We start from the raw sequence: 17,289 nt of genomic DNA on the forward strand, positions 1-17,289 counted from the left end.
ACCCGGCAAGTTTGCATTAATCCTTTTTTTTTTTACCCCTGCAATGTCTCAATTCGAGTGGAATGGTACGATTTGTATTGTTTTACCTTTTCATCGGTGTACCGATACTTCCGTTCGATGATGAGCTTGATTGCAGCAGAAATGAAACTCGAATTCCTTCGGGATACGATCACAAATCGAAACACAAATCACTGAGCTAACTCATGGCAATGTAACAATGACAGATTATCGGGATGAAATGTGTGAATGTACTTCATTTCCTTTGCTGCACTTCACTTCTGCAGACAGCACATGGTATGCGACATTTACGTCGCTCGATTCAAGAACGATACGGGCTGGTACAAAGCGTGGATGGCGAAGTTGGCGAAGAGAATAGATGATACACATCCACTGCCCGGTTCTGATGTCGGTGCAGTTTTGGAATCATATTGCAACGCCAACTTTCGTCCGATTTCGCTTCGAGCCCATTAGGCGAAGTAATAGATGAAGGCTTCAGCCCTAGCAAGGATTCTCCCCAAACGCTGCCAAGCTGTCGGGAGCAGCCGCCGGTCGTGCTTCTGTCACTGTGGCACGGTTGGGCATCGTTCCCGGGAGCAAGACTAATCGAAATAGATGGCGTAAATCGTCCCGACAGCAACCAGACTCGGTGATGCGTCGTAGATGCACGTAGCATAGCTATCCTTCTCCGGGTCCCACAGGAACTGGGTGATTGCTTTCAGTCCCTGCATGTACCGTTCGCCGATGGTAACGGTGACGATGATTTTGTATCTGCAAAGGTTGGAAGGATGCGAACGCGAAAAACAGGTGGCTGTTAGGCTGTTATCAATCATACCAATATTGTCCCCCGAAACGATCCCTCGAGTCTTATTTGTACGTAAAATGGATATTACTTTCAACTGATGAACAACAGGGCTGCTACCTAACCAGACCATCAAGCTGCTTACCTTTATCGCACACACACACACATGCTTACACATGGGCGGGATTGTTCAGCATACCGCTGGGAGTATGCAAACAGGGCGAAGACGGTCCCTGGCAAACGTTTCCCGGCGACTAATTCTACATTTGAATGGAACGCTGACAGCAACAAGCGTATTAGTTAAACGCCACGCTAAGACACCAGCCCGGGTGTGTATGTGTGTTTGTGTTTGTGTGTAGGGCAAGGGAAAACAGCAATTCATTTAAACAAGGCTTCTGTCTCGTTGCGTCGAAACAGGTGCATGCTGGAGGGTGTACGAATCATACATAATTCCTGCGAGTCGTTTCATGGTGTGATTTATAATTACATATAAATTGTGTTAATGCCTGACAAAGGCAGGGAACAAAGTGCACTACACAGCGCAGCAACAGAGCGTTAGTAAGTTCTTGGAAAGTAGTTTGAAAGGCAAGTTGTAAGGCGCTTGAGAGTAAGCAAAGAGCTTACAAAGAGTTACTTTGTACTGAATGATTAAATTTATTGAGAAATATATACAAGTAAGCCCATTACGTGACGTTAGCTTACGTTTGATTATGTGAGTTGCTCTATAGATATACTAAAAAACCGATTAACGAAACCACTTTTTTACGAAACCACAATTTTAGTACTTATTTAATTTAGTATGACGGCTCTACGCCGTATTGTCAGAATTTTAGTACTTCCTATTCTTGAAAATTTAAGTTGCTGGTGTGAAGTAAATTAGATAAATTATTTCTATGTAATTATAATTGCAAATGCATAATCTTTTAAACGTTTTAAAAATTAAATATTGGTCAGTAATAAACTACCCTTGGATGCTTTTTCCATAGAGCTACGCAAGCCTTTATTGTTACAAAGATTGTTGCAATTTTTTGACAACGAAAAGTTGTACATTACCAGGGAAAAAGCTCAAATTGTCCCTTTTTTGGCAGCTTCGACGATAGGGTGACGTCTGTAGTAACTTAATGCATTCGGTATCAATGCAAATTCATCGTAAATTCATCCCAACTCTACTAATTTTCCTTCCTAAGTACCGTTTTAAAACTTTACTAGACTTCTAAACAGTCAAGGTTTCCGTCAAACTCGTCTAATCATTTGTCCTTGGTTTATCAGAGACATACCATCACAGAAGAAGCTTAATCTTGGAGCTCTTTTTGAGATAAAAAGTTTTTTTTTCTTCATCGATGTTGAAATATTTAGTTGGCAGAAGCTTTAAATGGTAAATGGTTAATATTTTCGAATACTCATTAAAATTTTGATTTCTATATCTACTCCTATGTATACCAACCATACCAAGCAACTACACGTACTGATGATTATAAGGAAGAGCCTACATAACCCATTGGCCGCAAAATGCTTCCCTACGCATCACCTCCGTAAGCCTGTACAATCGGAACATGTCCACGGAGCATGTTATTCCATTTGCCAAGCACAAAAACCCACCAAACGTAGTAATAACTTCGTTGGCCTCTGTGCGGTACCGAACAATGCACAATGTTGGAACATGGAAAATGAAAAGCATGTCTCGGTAGACAGCGTACAGGATCCGTCCACTCAGTCCGGTATGATGTTGCTGTTGCTACAAAACGGACCCTTTTTACTCGGGGTTGCCCGGCAAGAATCAATGTCAGCACACTCCATACCTTCGGGAGACTCATCGGCAAATAGGTCGCCATAGGTTGGATGGGTTGATGGTAAACCTTTTCTTCGAAATCGACAGCATGGAACGAGCTAGCGAGTCGTTAATAGTAAAGACAGCAAGAGGGTTCGGGAACGAAAAAGAAAATCTATCCAGGCTAGGACACCGGAATGTGCCCGCACAAGCGGCAGGTCGATTGGTTGAGGCTCGGAGGATGGATTCCCAGTGGATTGTTATACTTGTCAGGTGGGAGGCGGGAGTTGTGAAATTTACACCATCGACGCACTTTTGCTGGATGGACCGGAAATTGAAGTATCTTTGAAAATATTGTTGCACATCATATGTGTCAGCACGTGATGGATGGAAGCTTCTTGTTGACGTTGGCTAATGCAATAGGCCATACATTGTATGCATGATCAAAGTTTTAATTTTTTTTAGTTTGGAGTTTTCTTAGAGCTTTAAAGCCTTTGTATGAAGGGTTTATTTCATACAATTGGCCAAGAACTTCTTGAGATTGTAATGAAAGTCAAAGAAAAATTGGAATCAAAATCTCGAGCGGCTGAGGGACCTTTTACAGTAGGAACAAGGACCGTTAAAGGTGGAATAAATAATCTTAAATTTTGTCTAATCATACTAAAACTTAAAAAAAAGAAATATAATGATAAAGCTTACTACAACTACCCTTTACTGTTAACTACTTTAAATACGGATTTAAAGTTCTAATCCCTCACTCTCACACACACACTATACGCACCTGTCAAACTTAAGCTCCTTGACGCGCGACTTGATGTCCTCACAGATCTGCTGACAAAGCGAGGGCGCAAAGTACGAACTGTACTCGACACCCTGTAACGATTTATCCAACGAGTCCCGCAGTATCGCCTCGCACGCTTCCCGATTGAAAGGATTCCGGGAGCAGAGTCGATAAGATGGCAGAAACTTACAGATCGGCGGTATGTCCGACGCAATCATCGCACTGATCGGCGGCGGTAGCACTGGATTGCACTGGATCACCTTCAGATTCGTAATGGCAAGGCTCACCTTGCTCAGGCTGCTGCTGTTCGCCCGGTACCGATTGGTGATGTTTAGTGCCGACCCGAGGAACTTGCCCGTTTTCTTCCGCGTCGAAGTATGGGCGGCAGGGGGTGCGGTCGTGGTGGTCGTGCCTGTCGGCACCGCCACACCACCGGGATTACCACCCGACGGTGGACTGGTGGAAGACATTTGCACTGGCTGTTGCTGTTGAGACGGTGGCTGCTGTTGCTGCCGTGAGGACCGAGTTAATTAAGTCACCAGCATGTAAAAAACGGGCATTTGCAGTGTTTCGGAGCAGGATACGATGACGTGACAAAAAGTTTGCCCAACGTTCGGCCAGCCCGGGTGGCGTGCCAGTCACCATCAAAGCGCCGCAAATGGATGGAAAGCATGAAAAGAGGGAGAAAAGTTTTAATCAGTGTCAGTTTAGCGGAGATACACGGAAGCAAAAACCCGCACACACAGCCAATCTCGGGACACTATGCAAGGGAACGAAATGGGAGAATAATGGGAAAATGGAGGGAAAAATAACAAGGAGCAAAAACTACAAGCTAAACCAGGACAAACATTTAATATTACGCTGCACGACTGTACGACGGGAAGCAAATGACGCACACCACCAAAAGTCACCGAAGTCACCCGTCCGTGAACACCGTGTTCTATCAACTAACTATCAACAGAACGAATTACCTCCATTATCAAATCGTCTCCGGGGACCCGCCCGGAAGATCGTTGCCGCGTTGATCCGCCGCTGCCAGCAACCCGGACGTCACAGCACCTAATGGTCGACCGACTCCCGACGTTCGATTCCACCTCGGTGGGGGCATCGATTGCAGAGCAAATAGTTTCACCCGCCAGGCACGTTGGCAGCGGCACACAGTCCACCGAAGGACACGCGGGCCGAACGAAAAAAGAAGGGAAGGATTTTGAGCACGCTTTTGAGAACGCTCGTTAGTTGCTCTACGGTTCGGAGGGCCACACGATTCACTTTTGATGGAAGAGAGTTTGTTTTATCCTTCCTTTCCGCCTGCCTGCCACCGATACCACCATCTCCAAGCGCCCTAGAATGCTCCGTCCGATATTGTTCGGGTCGGTAGTTCGTGCTCGCGACAATAAGTGCCCCATCCTGGATGGGGAACGGTGGCCAAACATCAAACGGGCTTCGAAAAACTAAACTGCACGCCAAAATGTGTGTCAGGTCGGATGGATGTTTGGTTTTGGCTTTCGATGGGCAGATAGTGTTGGTTCCGTCGGACGGGGGGAGAGGTCTGATGGCACCTTTGGGCGGAATGTGCTGGTGATGTTGGCAAAAATAGAGAATTTTAAGAAATAATGATTTACTTTTCATAATTTTCAATATTTCATTCATTTGGTTGAAATAATTATGAGAGAATTTGATGCTATTTTTCATTATTTTTTAACATTGTAATAGCTTATTTGTGTGATTTTGTAAGTTTAGATAGAGATTTTTTTAATCTTAACATTTAGTTTTCATTTGTATGCAGCATTGAGTCCGTTTCAGTTTTTAAATTGAACAGATTGATATTTCAAAGAGAATTTTTTTTTTGAGTTCCATTTTGTCATGATAGTTTACCTGCAGCTAATTTTGTATATTTATTTTGTAATATGATTGTTTATTTTTGTTTTTATTGTAAAGACCTTATTCTGCATTAACAATTATCCTTTTTTCTCAAAATATTTTAGTCGTTACTTTTTATTTATGTTTTAGCATTGAATTTCTTTCTTTTACATCATTTAACCTTTCTTCTTTTAGGCTAAACGACCGTCCAGGTCACACCACCAGTTGGATAGTCAGTCCTCAATACGAGATAAAGGCCCGGATAAGGTTGGAACTCCGGTCCTGTCGTGTGAAAACCTACGCCGTTGCCGCCCCATTCAACCATTAAATTTTCTTTATTTATTATTTTTATTTTTATCTTTTAAGCCGCTCCTTTTCAATCATTAAATATTCTTTAATTATTTTCTATCTTCAACTATTGTTTTAAATTGATATTTCTAAATCAATTTAAGTGACTGTTAAATTTAGTTTCTCTTATTTTCTTTTTCATAATTAATTCATAATTATCTTTTTTTCCTTTCAATTTTTAAATTTTTGCTTTGTTTGATGTTTGAGCTTTTTTTATTGATTAAGTTTGAAGTTTTTTTTTTTTACAGCAATTAATAAAAATATATTTTGCTTTTATATTAAAAATAAAATAAAATTCGTTGATATGTTCGAAAAAGTTTAAATATTCGTACCCAAAAGATATTAAAAAAAAACGTTACCTTTTACAGAGCATAATTTCACTTCTGAAACATTATTGTATTTGTCAATCGTAAAATCAATTAACCAACCAAACTGCCAAAAGGCCGACTCGTTTTACAATCGATAACACCGAGCGGTAAAAGAACTGTCACAGTTTAATTGTTCTTCTTTAAAGCCGTCCCGAAGGCACATCCATTTTTGATTACCCTCGCCGACAAATGCTGCCAACTGTGCGCCAAAACCGGGAGTGGTGTGTATGCCTCGGAGTGTATCGGCTGTGTGCCCGTGGAAAACCGTTCGCTTGTCAAGGTGAAAGAACACAATAACGGCCAACGATTCACAGCGATGTACGAAAGCACAAACCTAATAACCCTTCGCTGTCATATTAAGCGGAAAGTTATGACATCGAGTGTGCGCCCCGCGGTGACACCATGTCACCATCTGACCTTGAAGTGAAGGGCTCTGGGAAACTCTAAAACTCTCAACGCCATACCAACTCTAAGCCCCGCCAGGGAAGGATTGTAGGACCCGGTTGCATTTTTCCCCATCAGCCCAAAACAAATGAAAACTCATTTACGTTAAAGACGCACAGATAAAAGTACGACATTTCCCGCAAGTCATGTACATAAGACGAACATGCTACGGGCGCTTACGGGTCGGGTTCATGCGACGGTAAAGGTTTCTCGCTCGAAATAAAGCTGAAACTCTCATCCAGACACGGTCGGTATTACGGGGTACAACTTACTTAATCGTTCTGCCGCCTTGCATAAACATGCGTCCTCGGTTGCCTCCACACCTACACACACAAGCAGGGCAGAAAGTTCCATCGTTAGATGTTCCAATTAATCGAGCGATCGTGGTCGCTTTGCTGCTTCCTTCGGCTATTGCCTTGGAGTCAAGCAGGGAGAAGACCTCATTTACTGTCACTCGCACCGTTCGTGCTGCTGGTAGTCGTGCGTTTTGCATGAAGCTTTTTCCTCCACTTTGGCAAACCACAAACGCCGTACAAAAGAAACCCATTTGGGAGTTGTTTTGTCTGCAGAGTGTGTCTCTTTCACCCCGTGGAGCAGTAATCCGACACATTGAGGCGAGGAAGCAGGGCTGCGCTACAAAGCTGGCGGTGAAGTTAGTAAGGAGAGATCTGAAAATAAACAACACTTGTTTGATCAATAAACGAAACTGTCTATGGGATGCTTGCTGTGTTTAAGGTGATCGTTGGGCGAAAGTTACTCGTCGCTTTAGTGTGCGGATGGTTGTTGTGAGTCGAGTAATAACTGTAGCAAACGGTAGCTCTGGATAGATTGGGGTAGACAAGCGAAGCTGTAGACCGTTTTGTAACTGCAGATGAAGATGGTCATCATTCAAATGGTACAGTTTTGTCATTTATCTCAATTGCAATTACTTAATTCAGTTTCTTAAGCATTCGAGAAAACGAAATGAATATCTGTAACAAAGAGTATAATTGAAGGTGATTTGTAAGTTTATTGGAACAACACTTCAAATGGTTTTTGGTGTCATATCAACTGTGGTAATTAGTGATGCAATGGAGACGCCTGGTGTTTTACGTTTCGAAATTCACTTTACTTTCATGATTTCTTGCGTTTTTATACGCATTAAGAAAAGCAGTGAAATTTTGATTAATAAATTTCCTCTTCTACAAATAACAACTTGCAATGAAATTTCTGACAAACCTGCAACGAAATTTCCAACAATTTTTTCGCATTCTCAATATTTTAAATGCTATCCTCTTGTCTCTTTTTGTGTCTTTTTTGATGAAATACAGTGAAATAACATTGGAAATAGACAGAAAAACATATTTAGAACAGAAAACCTTAGTTAGAACAGAAAAACATATCAACTATGTTTTTTCTCTTCTTGATAGTTTTGATTTATAATTTTTACAAATAAATTCATTTCACACCACTTGTTTTACAACTGGTCTCTATTTATGGAAATATATCCATTTTCGCTTGTGCAAGAATTATTTCAAATGCTTTTATAGTTTATTACTTTCTTCCGACAGAGAAAATGGTTTAAGAAGTAATATTTTATCTAAAAATTGCCTAATTTGGCCCTCATTCCAGCTGAGCTATGTAAGCAAAAGTCTGCACTCCATTCCACTTAAAGCACGAAGCGAGTTTTTCAAATATTAAATCAAACTTCTCTGTAATATCCATCAAATGTCAAGAACAAAAGAACATCGAAAAAAACCAAACGAATCATTAAAACCGCTCAGCAAACCCCGGACCAAATGCATTGGCAGTCGGGCAGCCGGCCAGTATTAAAACAAAATTAAATTCTTCCCATTTCCTTCAAACCCATCCCTCTCCTTCCATGATGCCGCCAAAATAATGTGCCAGTGTCATTTGTCGTTTGATCAAAATGAAGTCCTTCTCATCACAAAGCAAAGGGGAAATGGTTTCTGCCGCATCGCGTCCCGCGTCCCTTACCTAAACTACGTTGGCAGAAACGTTGGAGCGTTCGGTCTATTTTTTCTTCTAGTTTCCGTTAGAACAGCACGTCACCGGCAGACTCCATTAGATATTCATCGTTATGAAATGAATGGAGAGTGATCCTTTTCGGTAAAGGATGAAACTAAAGCCGGACACCATAATTTACTGCTGCTCCGAGACAAAAGACTGTGTTGCGAGCAGCAAGTTGATGTTGGGAAAACGCCGCTAGACGAGGAAGCCCGCTGGATGGGCGGAAGGATGTGTGCCTCAAACTTCGAAGCCGGACTTGCCCGGTGACGACCGTTTAGTATTCAACAGCCACGTGCTGCACACTAGTGAAAAAGTGAACCACACTCGTCGGGGTCGGGATTTTGCTCTGCTTTTCCCGAAAAATTTCATCACAACGCACAAAAACTAATCGCAGGGAAGCATAATAAACGATGCAGTCTAATGAGTGTCTTGTCCTGCTGCCGGTCAATGCACGATACCGGGCACCGGGAAAGACAATGGCTTCGGACGTAATGCTTAAAACACTAATCATTGAATTGGTTCGTACGCCTGTTGTAAAAAGTTCGTCAAAATTCCATTCATGTCGCATAGTAATGACGAAGAATTCACACAAAAAATGAATGTAGTATCTCGAGTGTATTCGATCCTGGCATTAGTTTCAGACGGAATTTCAGACACGCTTTTAGATGATAAGTAAATAGGTGTGGAAATAAGTTCCAAAGTCCCATAAATAAATCGCAAGATATTCTAACCATCTCATTCTTATGAATTACACTTATAAAATGTTTCGTTTTTACAATAATGCTGCGGTTACGACCTCAACCGCATAATCATTCTGGCTGAAGCATCCGCCATCCCATTTTCTGGGTTTTTAGTAGATAACGGCCATGTCCAGTGCCCGGGATGGAGTGGAAGAAAAAACCACTCATTAGCCGCCATGTAATTCGTTCTATTATCTTGTTTTTTTGTTTTGTTGTTTGCTCTGTATCATCCACACAGTGCGGCCCTTCATCAAGAGGATGCTGTACAAAAATGGGAAAAATGTTTCCCCTTTTTTTGGGGGACTCGCTGTCCACCTAAACATCAACGCTCGCGTCCATAATCCATTTTAGTTGGATCTTTTTCACGTGCTGTTTCCTCTGCTGCTACCGCCACACTTGCATCAAAGGCTATCAGGGGTTTCAACATTACATCCTCAATTTTCGTTTTTTGATTATCTGCCTTAAAAACAAAACATGGTATTCAATCTAACCACCTAGGGGATATTTTTAAACGTTGGTGTACGGAACCGTCTATCATGCTGCCTAGCGAGAAAAGATGAATAAATATTAATTAAATCATTCTATCTATACGTACACAAGAACAACATAAAAACGATGCTTTAACTGACCCTACTAATGATGGTGGAGAAAATAAAAATTTAAAATATAAGACTAACTTCAGATTTGATAATTCTGTTTTAATATAATTGTTTTAATTTCAAATAACTTTTAAGCCGTTAGAATGTCCTGCCCGCTTTGCTAAATTGCGTATGGTTTTCCTTGTAATAGATGTGTAGCTTGTGTATGGGACGATCTGATTGCCAAGGTGGTAGTAGTTCAAACGGAAGAGCTTCACATCAAATCCCGTCTAGACCTTCACCCCATACGCAGGACTGACTATTCGGCTAGACACACCTGTTCCTACATATAACTCTCTTTCACCTCTATCCATTGCTAACCGTCGTACTGCCTTAAATAAATTAAGTTGAACTCCTGAGGACCGACCTTAGTATAATGAATACAAAAATAAAATTAAATTAAAAAAAAAAGAAGAGAGAAGAGAAATCTGACCCTCTAATGACTTTCCTAAAATACAAAAAAAATGCTCTTAAATAATAAAAATAACCTTGCAAAAATAAACAAGAAACGTGGCTCTAAAATTTATTCAAGGCACATCTCGCAGACGTTTCCGAGATGAACTAGTACTGTAGGAACCACTTCTGAACCTTCAGACTTATTCTTAAGATGCAGAGAATAAGCTACAAGTAAAACTGGACCAAGGTTTAGTGGAATTGCGGAAGCGCCATTGCTTATAAAATGTTTATAAAAAAAACTCTAAAATTACTAGTTCATATGGACGAACATCAGGCTAAAGCATACTAAGAAGAAAGCTAAAACAATAAAGCCTAATTAATTTAAATCCCAAAAAGAACTAACCACTTTTCAAAGCAGATTTATGCATTAATGATTACACAATGAACACAACCTATTCGCCCCAATTTCAGGCAAATCGTTAGCAATGCCCAACGTTCATTTGCGAATTGATTCTTCAGCCCACCGTTGCTCGAAATTCGCCCCTTTTCGTATATCATTCACATGATGTCATTTCGATTTTCCACCCCTTTTAATGGCAGTAGGTGGTGGTGGTGGATAACACAATGAAATATTTAAACATTGGCCATTTAGCGTTCATATCCGCGGATCATGTCTTGCTTAAGCGACACACCCCTCGTTACACCTGTAGGATGACGATCTTATTCAACGATACAACGTAACAACTCATCCATTACATTAAACGTAACTGTGTAACGCCACCTTCCCTACCCCTGTGCTCATTAGAACGAAAACGGGGAAAAACCAACCACCATCCTCATGGCTCATGTTTCACGCGGCTCGGCTGATAAATCTACACCCGCACGAAACCCGTCATCAAAACATTGTCTTTATGTCGAGCAGCTTTATGAAAGAGCAAACAACTTCATCCCCATCTGCCGCTGCAGCACTCGCTGGCACACGGTCCGGTGGCGCACGGTTCGCTACATCCTTCGACCCGAAGCGAAAAAGCCCGTTCCACCCGGGTGGAGCGGGTTAAACATGGATCATGGAATTTCAGGCCACACGAAAAACCAACATCTCGGATCCCATCCTTTCCGGTCCCGGTCCGGTGTGTGCAATAAGTAATCACGGTGGGGTTAATGAATTTGTTTATTGTTTGTCCAGATGCGAGCACTTTAGCGGTCAGGAATTCAGGACCGGACACATGCCGGACGGGTGGTTCGTGAAGAGCAGTTTGGGTTTGCCGGCATGGTTTTCTGCAGGTTTCTGCCATTGTCTGGTGGTGGCGACAGGCGTAATGTAAAGGACACTTCAGACGGGTCGGTCGAAAACGGACGCTACATAGCGTCGTGTACGCGGTAACGGCTATCAAGGACCCTTCCTCGGGTGGTGGTGGGGAGGGGTTTTTTTTGTAGGAGTGAGAGAATGAAACCCTTTTTTTTGTGTGGCAAAAACCGACCACTCGGCCAGAGCCCAGAACCTCGAGTGCCAGACCGTCCCATAGTCTCGCCCGGTTTGGATCAACGAATGAATAAAGACATTAATGGTTGTGGTAGCTTTAGCCCCATGGTGTTTGTTTTTAACCCTTCACAACCCGCCATTATATGGGCCTGCCGTGCCTGCAGCCAACAGCACCGGATGTGGTGCTGTGCGGGTTGAAAGTTTATCTTAAATTGATTTCTACCACCGATGGGTAATGATGTTGCTGGCTTGACATAATTGTTATGCTCGCAAACTAATCGATCCGTCGACAATCATAATGAAGTGTGCATGTTACGAGGTAACAATGGTGGATTAATCCGTTTGACCTACATTCACGCTATACACTACAATGTGGCGTTGCTTTTGGGCGTTTGTGTGCATGAGGAACACTGTAATGGATATTGCTGGCGTGTTTAAAATTATTTATTGCTGCTTTTTTATTTTATCGTATTGTTACCTTGATCGAAAACAGTTCGATTTGTCCTTAACACGGCTTATCTTATACAGTTTTTGAATGTACAAAATAAGTCAATGATTGGGAAGTTATTTTTTTTCTACTTATTTGATTGGCAGGAGCGGATAAAACTATAAGCAGATGTTTGATACCCTGAGCCAGATGTCCTGACAGAGAAGGATGTTCCTTAAAGTAGCTGTTTGGTGATAGGAGCAACGGGCATTTAGAGATCCCCCACGAGAACGATTCTTTTGGCAATTGATCGTTGATGATGACGATAGATTACTTCGCTAGGCCAGTGAGACGTATGGGCTGTTATGATTTGGCCCCAATATCCATACTGCTTGGGGCCTCAAGTGGTCTAGATGTTGTTGTTTTATGCCACAATTTTTTCGATCAATTAGTCTGGTGATATTAATCAACATTAATCACAATTGTAGTTTCACCAAGAGCCTGCGTGCTGTAGACTACCCCTGTTTCCGCGATTAGATCTGCTATGATTCAAGCCAGATCCTACTCATACGGTGATAACATAGACATGATTAGTTTGAGGGTGTCCAATCTAGCAGGACTACCAAAGGATCGAGTCAGAATTACTAAATACCAATTTTAAGATTAACGAGACAAATATCAAAGTTATGATGACCAAATGGATCACCGGCTGGATCTTTCTTTCCTCATTCCCGTGTGTGTGGAAACACCATGAAAGGATGACCCGCTACAATGACAAGCTCTACCTGACAATGTCAAGCTTTAGACTCACCAGGCTCCGGCAGGCTTAAGCCAAGAAGAAGAATGCTCTGGTGGACTAGTCATGTCTTTTTAGGTCTTTCTCATGCATAAACCGAATGACCCACAGAAGGCCTAAACTAAGATGAAGATATGATGTGTGCACCAGAACGGTCGATACATTGAATTGGTAGACAACGGAGCTAGACAGCGTGCAGTAATGAGATTTTTTTCCAGCAGGACAAGACGGCCTGAATTTTTAAGAATTACTATTGCCATTTAAAAAATTGGATGATGTTTGAAAAATGTCAAAATGTAAAAAAAATTAATAACTTAAATAATCCCCTTTCTCTATTGTTGAAACTCCGACCTACGGAGGTATGTGTACATTATAGAGAAAAAAATCAATAACATTAAAATAATATCAGCTACAAAGTAACACACAATTTACTCCAATGAAGACAGGTTGTTCTTTATTTATCCGTTTTTTTGATTGGATTGTAATAGAAAGATGTTAAGAGATTCAGTTTTAGCGATAGCTTGTTCTTGTTTGTTCTCGGTTTTGGTTTCCATGTTTTCCTGTTTCCTGCGTTAATAGGAAGCATACGACTTCTCCCCGGCCATTTCTTTTCCTATCGCTCCAGCTTTTTTTAAATGTTAAGAACACACCACAAGAAATCTTGCCACACACCACCGGCAAACACTGGTTCCAAAGTTGTGACAAAAGTTGATAAGATGTTTAACTACGACAATGTTACGAGTATGACGACGACGACGGCGTGCAGTGCTCCTCTTCCGGTAATACTACACCTTCCGTAAGGATTTCTATTATATTTAGTTTGTTTCGGTTTGTTTATCCCTTTTTATTCCTCCCATTATGTTTCTTCTTTCTGGTTGATTGATTTTCCTGCCCTTACGCGCTCTACATTAAGTTTTGTTTAACTTTTGTTCCTTTTGTTCGTGTTACAATAATGTACGAGCACAAGATGCGGGGTTAGCAAGCGCCGGGTGTGTGTTAAAATTGGCTACGACCAAAAGATGCAACAAACCGGCGGCAATGTATAGAACCAAATAAAATTACAAAAGAGAATAATAATAAATAATGTAACGAGAATTTTTTAAATACAATAATAGGATCAGTTCTATTTAACATAGCTAAGCAGGGAATGAAATATTTTCTTGTACAATAATAATCGCAATCTAGCTATGCCTTTCAACACCATTCAAACACCAATACAAAAGTAAAACCTAACAAACAAAATAACGAAACTAACATCTTAACAGTGCACCGTCCTCCATAAGTCATCGTTTTCTAGTTAGCACATCGTTAAATACTTCAATTTCCCTCTACCACTCTTTGACTGAACCACAGCAGAGAAGCGGTGTCGGTTTTTCCTTTCCTTTTAATTTTATGTTAAAATTTATTCCCACCTCAACTACCGACTGCCACCCGCTCCTTTAGGATCGTGGATAAGTTTTGATCTCACGTTTTTGGTTTGTTTGCTTTTATTACTTGCATTACGGAATGTTTACATTTAATGTGTGTTTTTGTTTGTTTTTTTTTCGTTTTTGTTTACTTTGTTTTTAGGTTCAGCATAGTTTACTTACGACACAGTTAATATGAATACTTTTCTTCGTTACCGTTTTGTTCCATGTTTTCAAAAGCGATTTTCCCGTGCCGCTTAATCAAGGGAGGACCTGCAAGTGCCATTCCATTTTCACCAATGTTCATGTTTCCTTCTCGATTGTTGCTCATCCATTTCATTTATCTTTGTATAATATTGTTATAAAAGGGAGATATATCAGGATACACGGTTTTCCACATAAATCACAATTATAGTAAGAAATACAGTTTTTTGTTGATTTTTTTTTATCTGTGTGTGTGTATGTGTTTTTTTTTGTTCCTTTTGCTTTTACTGCTTTTAGTAAATATATTTATATGTATATATTTTGTTATGTATATGTATGTATAATAACGTGTAGAAGATTCTCATTTTAACGTCTCAACAGCAGTAAAATACTTCCTCGTGGACTATTATTACGGGTGATATTTTTTTCTCGGTCTATCGTTACCTCATACCGAGTAGTTCGCAAAACTATTGCGAATGTTGATGTCTCTGTTGTTGTAAGGACGGCCAGGCCGTATAATCTAGATGCTTCCCCTTCACTGATTTATTTATTTTTTGTTTCTGGCGATAAAAGTTCATGAATATGTGTGTGTTTGTGTGTGTATGTCTATCTCTCTTCCTTGTTGAATTTCTGTATTTCAATCAATTTTTAGTTTTAAATGTTTAATTTCAGTATTGTTTTTATCTAGAACATTATGGCACTAAACATATACTTTTAGTTAGCGTGGCGATCCTTTCAACGCGACAAGCGAGATGGAAACAGAAATTATCCATCGTCCGCTTTGCACGTGACTTAAGGGCGCCACACATTGTTGCTAGTCGATTAGCGGTACACTAAAGCTTCAGATGCAAATACAACATCTAGGTTTATGGTACGGTACGCGATACGCTTTCTAAGGAATTCCTAGCTGTTAGTCCATGCTGGTGTCCAGCGGTGAGCTGGATGCACCAACCATCTGCCAATTATACTGATACTGTTATTACTTCATCACGATTTAAAAACGCCTAGTTGTCGGATTAGATTAAGCTGTTCTTCTGTTTCTTTCGTCAGAGTGTGTTTGTGTATGTGTGTTTTGCTCATAAGATCATTTCCATCAGCGAACAATGTTTTTCCCCCTGTTTCTCTCTCTCTCTCTCTCTCTCTCTCTATCTCTTCCTTTCTCTTTTTCTTTCTCTTCTATCGGGAATTACAACGGACGATAATGATATCTACGTATGTATATAAGCATAAGTATATTTAGATACACATCTACTAGTACATAAACAATGACGGCACAACTGTGCCTTATATTGCGTTAACTCAGAAAACTTTTCCAGCTGTTGATTTTGAGACGAAATCTGTTCAGTTATTCCACACTTATGCTCATTAATGTCATCTATTCTTTGTCTATGCAAATGATATCAGGGAAGTGAAAAAAAAACACAACATAAATGCGTCAACAAATGGTTAAAACTTTTTCCATAAAACTCATATCACATGTCAATTCATTTTGCGTTAATCAATTGCAAGCTTAGGTTATGATTCCAATTTACAAATGTTTCCATTGTTGGAAGTAAGATGCTCATTGACACAATTATATATAAATACGCAATTCCATGCAAGCGGTACGGCGGTACACAACAATATCACAAATAATCTCCACAATGATACACTTGTCTATTCATATATGTATGTATACATTTTTGAAAACATTAGGCATAGTTCATATTTGTCGAATTTCATTTCCATCAAATAGTTCCAGCGAAAGGCAGAGATGTGTATGGGAGTTTTGGCGAAAAGTTTCCGCCAGTCACGCAAGTGCAACGCAGAATAGTTGAAACTCAGATACGTTATGATCCGAAGGAGCTTAGGAAACACGGATGTAATGAAGAAATACATACGAACAGCATCAAAATCAATACCTCGTGCTAATTTTTATAATTCTTACCTAGTAAGCCCTACGCACCCAGCTACACTAATGGGTTTTTCTTATTCTTGATATTTATATATGCAAATCATGCACCTAAACGGATCGGTATGCGTTTAAAAATTCCTTTAAATATTCAACTGAGGTTCCTTTTTTCCCTTTCACATTCGAATGCGGCTTAACGCGTTACGGATTTCCTAGTTACTTCCCATTGTAAAACAATACTAATATACCACACATCTGTTCTCTCTTCATTTGGCTTCGCTAAATTATGTCTAAATATTTGGCTTTGAATAATTTAAAAAAAAATGTAAATATATTTTTATATCTGTATTCAGTGTCTGTGACCTCGGACGAAACATGGTACAAGCTTTGCTGGATGTTCTTAATCGAAAGAATAGTATAAAACACACAACAAAATGCATCTCGACAACATAAAAACAACCAACAAAAAAAAAATGATAAAACATGAAAAACCACAAATAAACAAAAAAGTGCCATGATGTAAAGAAAAGAACTAACAGTTCCTAACACTCCAAAAACAATTAAAAACTTTGCTGTTTTAAGGAAAACAATTAACAAGCAAAACTATATTTCAAGTTCTTAAAGTTCTCGTAGAGTTTAACGACCTTTTACCAACGCTTCTATTATACTCTCATCCTGTTCTCCTTTATCGCACCTCTAGTCCTACTTTCGTTTTCTTGTACTACATACTTCCTACGCTTTGGCTACACGATTTATCGCACCAACAATCAGGTCAGTGTATGACTTATCTTTGTTTGATTTTTCTTAATATTTCTCTCTCTCTCTCTCCATTTACTTTCATGATTTGTTAAGTATTTATGTTATGTTATGTTTTGGATTTGATTTTGCTACTAGTGTTATGAAAAATTGGTCCAAAAATCGTGCTCATCC

General features: G+C 40.1%; 1 protein-coding gene across 1 annotated transcript; it reads right to left on the minus strand.

The window, feature by feature from the left end:
* Positions 1 to 599: 599 nt before the first annotated feature.
* LOC126561042 (dynein light chain Tctex-type 5-like) lies at positions 600 to 4,325 on the minus strand. The gene is made up of 3 exons (XM_050216991.1): positions 4,320 to 4,325; positions 3,349 to 3,857; positions 600 to 768 (listed from the first exon to the last, which is right to left on the minus strand). The coding sequence occupies exons 1-3, from the start codon at positions 4,323 to 4,325 to the stop codon at positions 600 to 602; spliced, it is 684 nt and encodes a 227-aa protein (XP_050072948.1).
* Between the last annotated feature and the right edge of the window lie 12,964 nt (positions 4,326 to 17,289).

Source organism: Anopheles maculipalpis, chromosome 3RL (genome assembly GCF_943734695.1).
Source record: "Anopheles maculipalpis chromosome 3RL, idAnoMacuDA_375_x, whole genome shotgun sequence".
NCBI lineage: Eukaryota > Metazoa > Arthropoda > Insecta > Diptera > Culicidae > Anopheles > Anopheles maculipalpis.

Excerpts from the sequence above, each read along its gene's own strand:
- LOC126561042 (XM_050216991.1), bottom strand. Across the intron at positions 769-3,348 it reads AAGGAGCTTAAGTTTGACAG|ATACAAAATCATCGTCACCG; the intron begins GTGCGTATAGTG and ends CAACCTTTGCAG.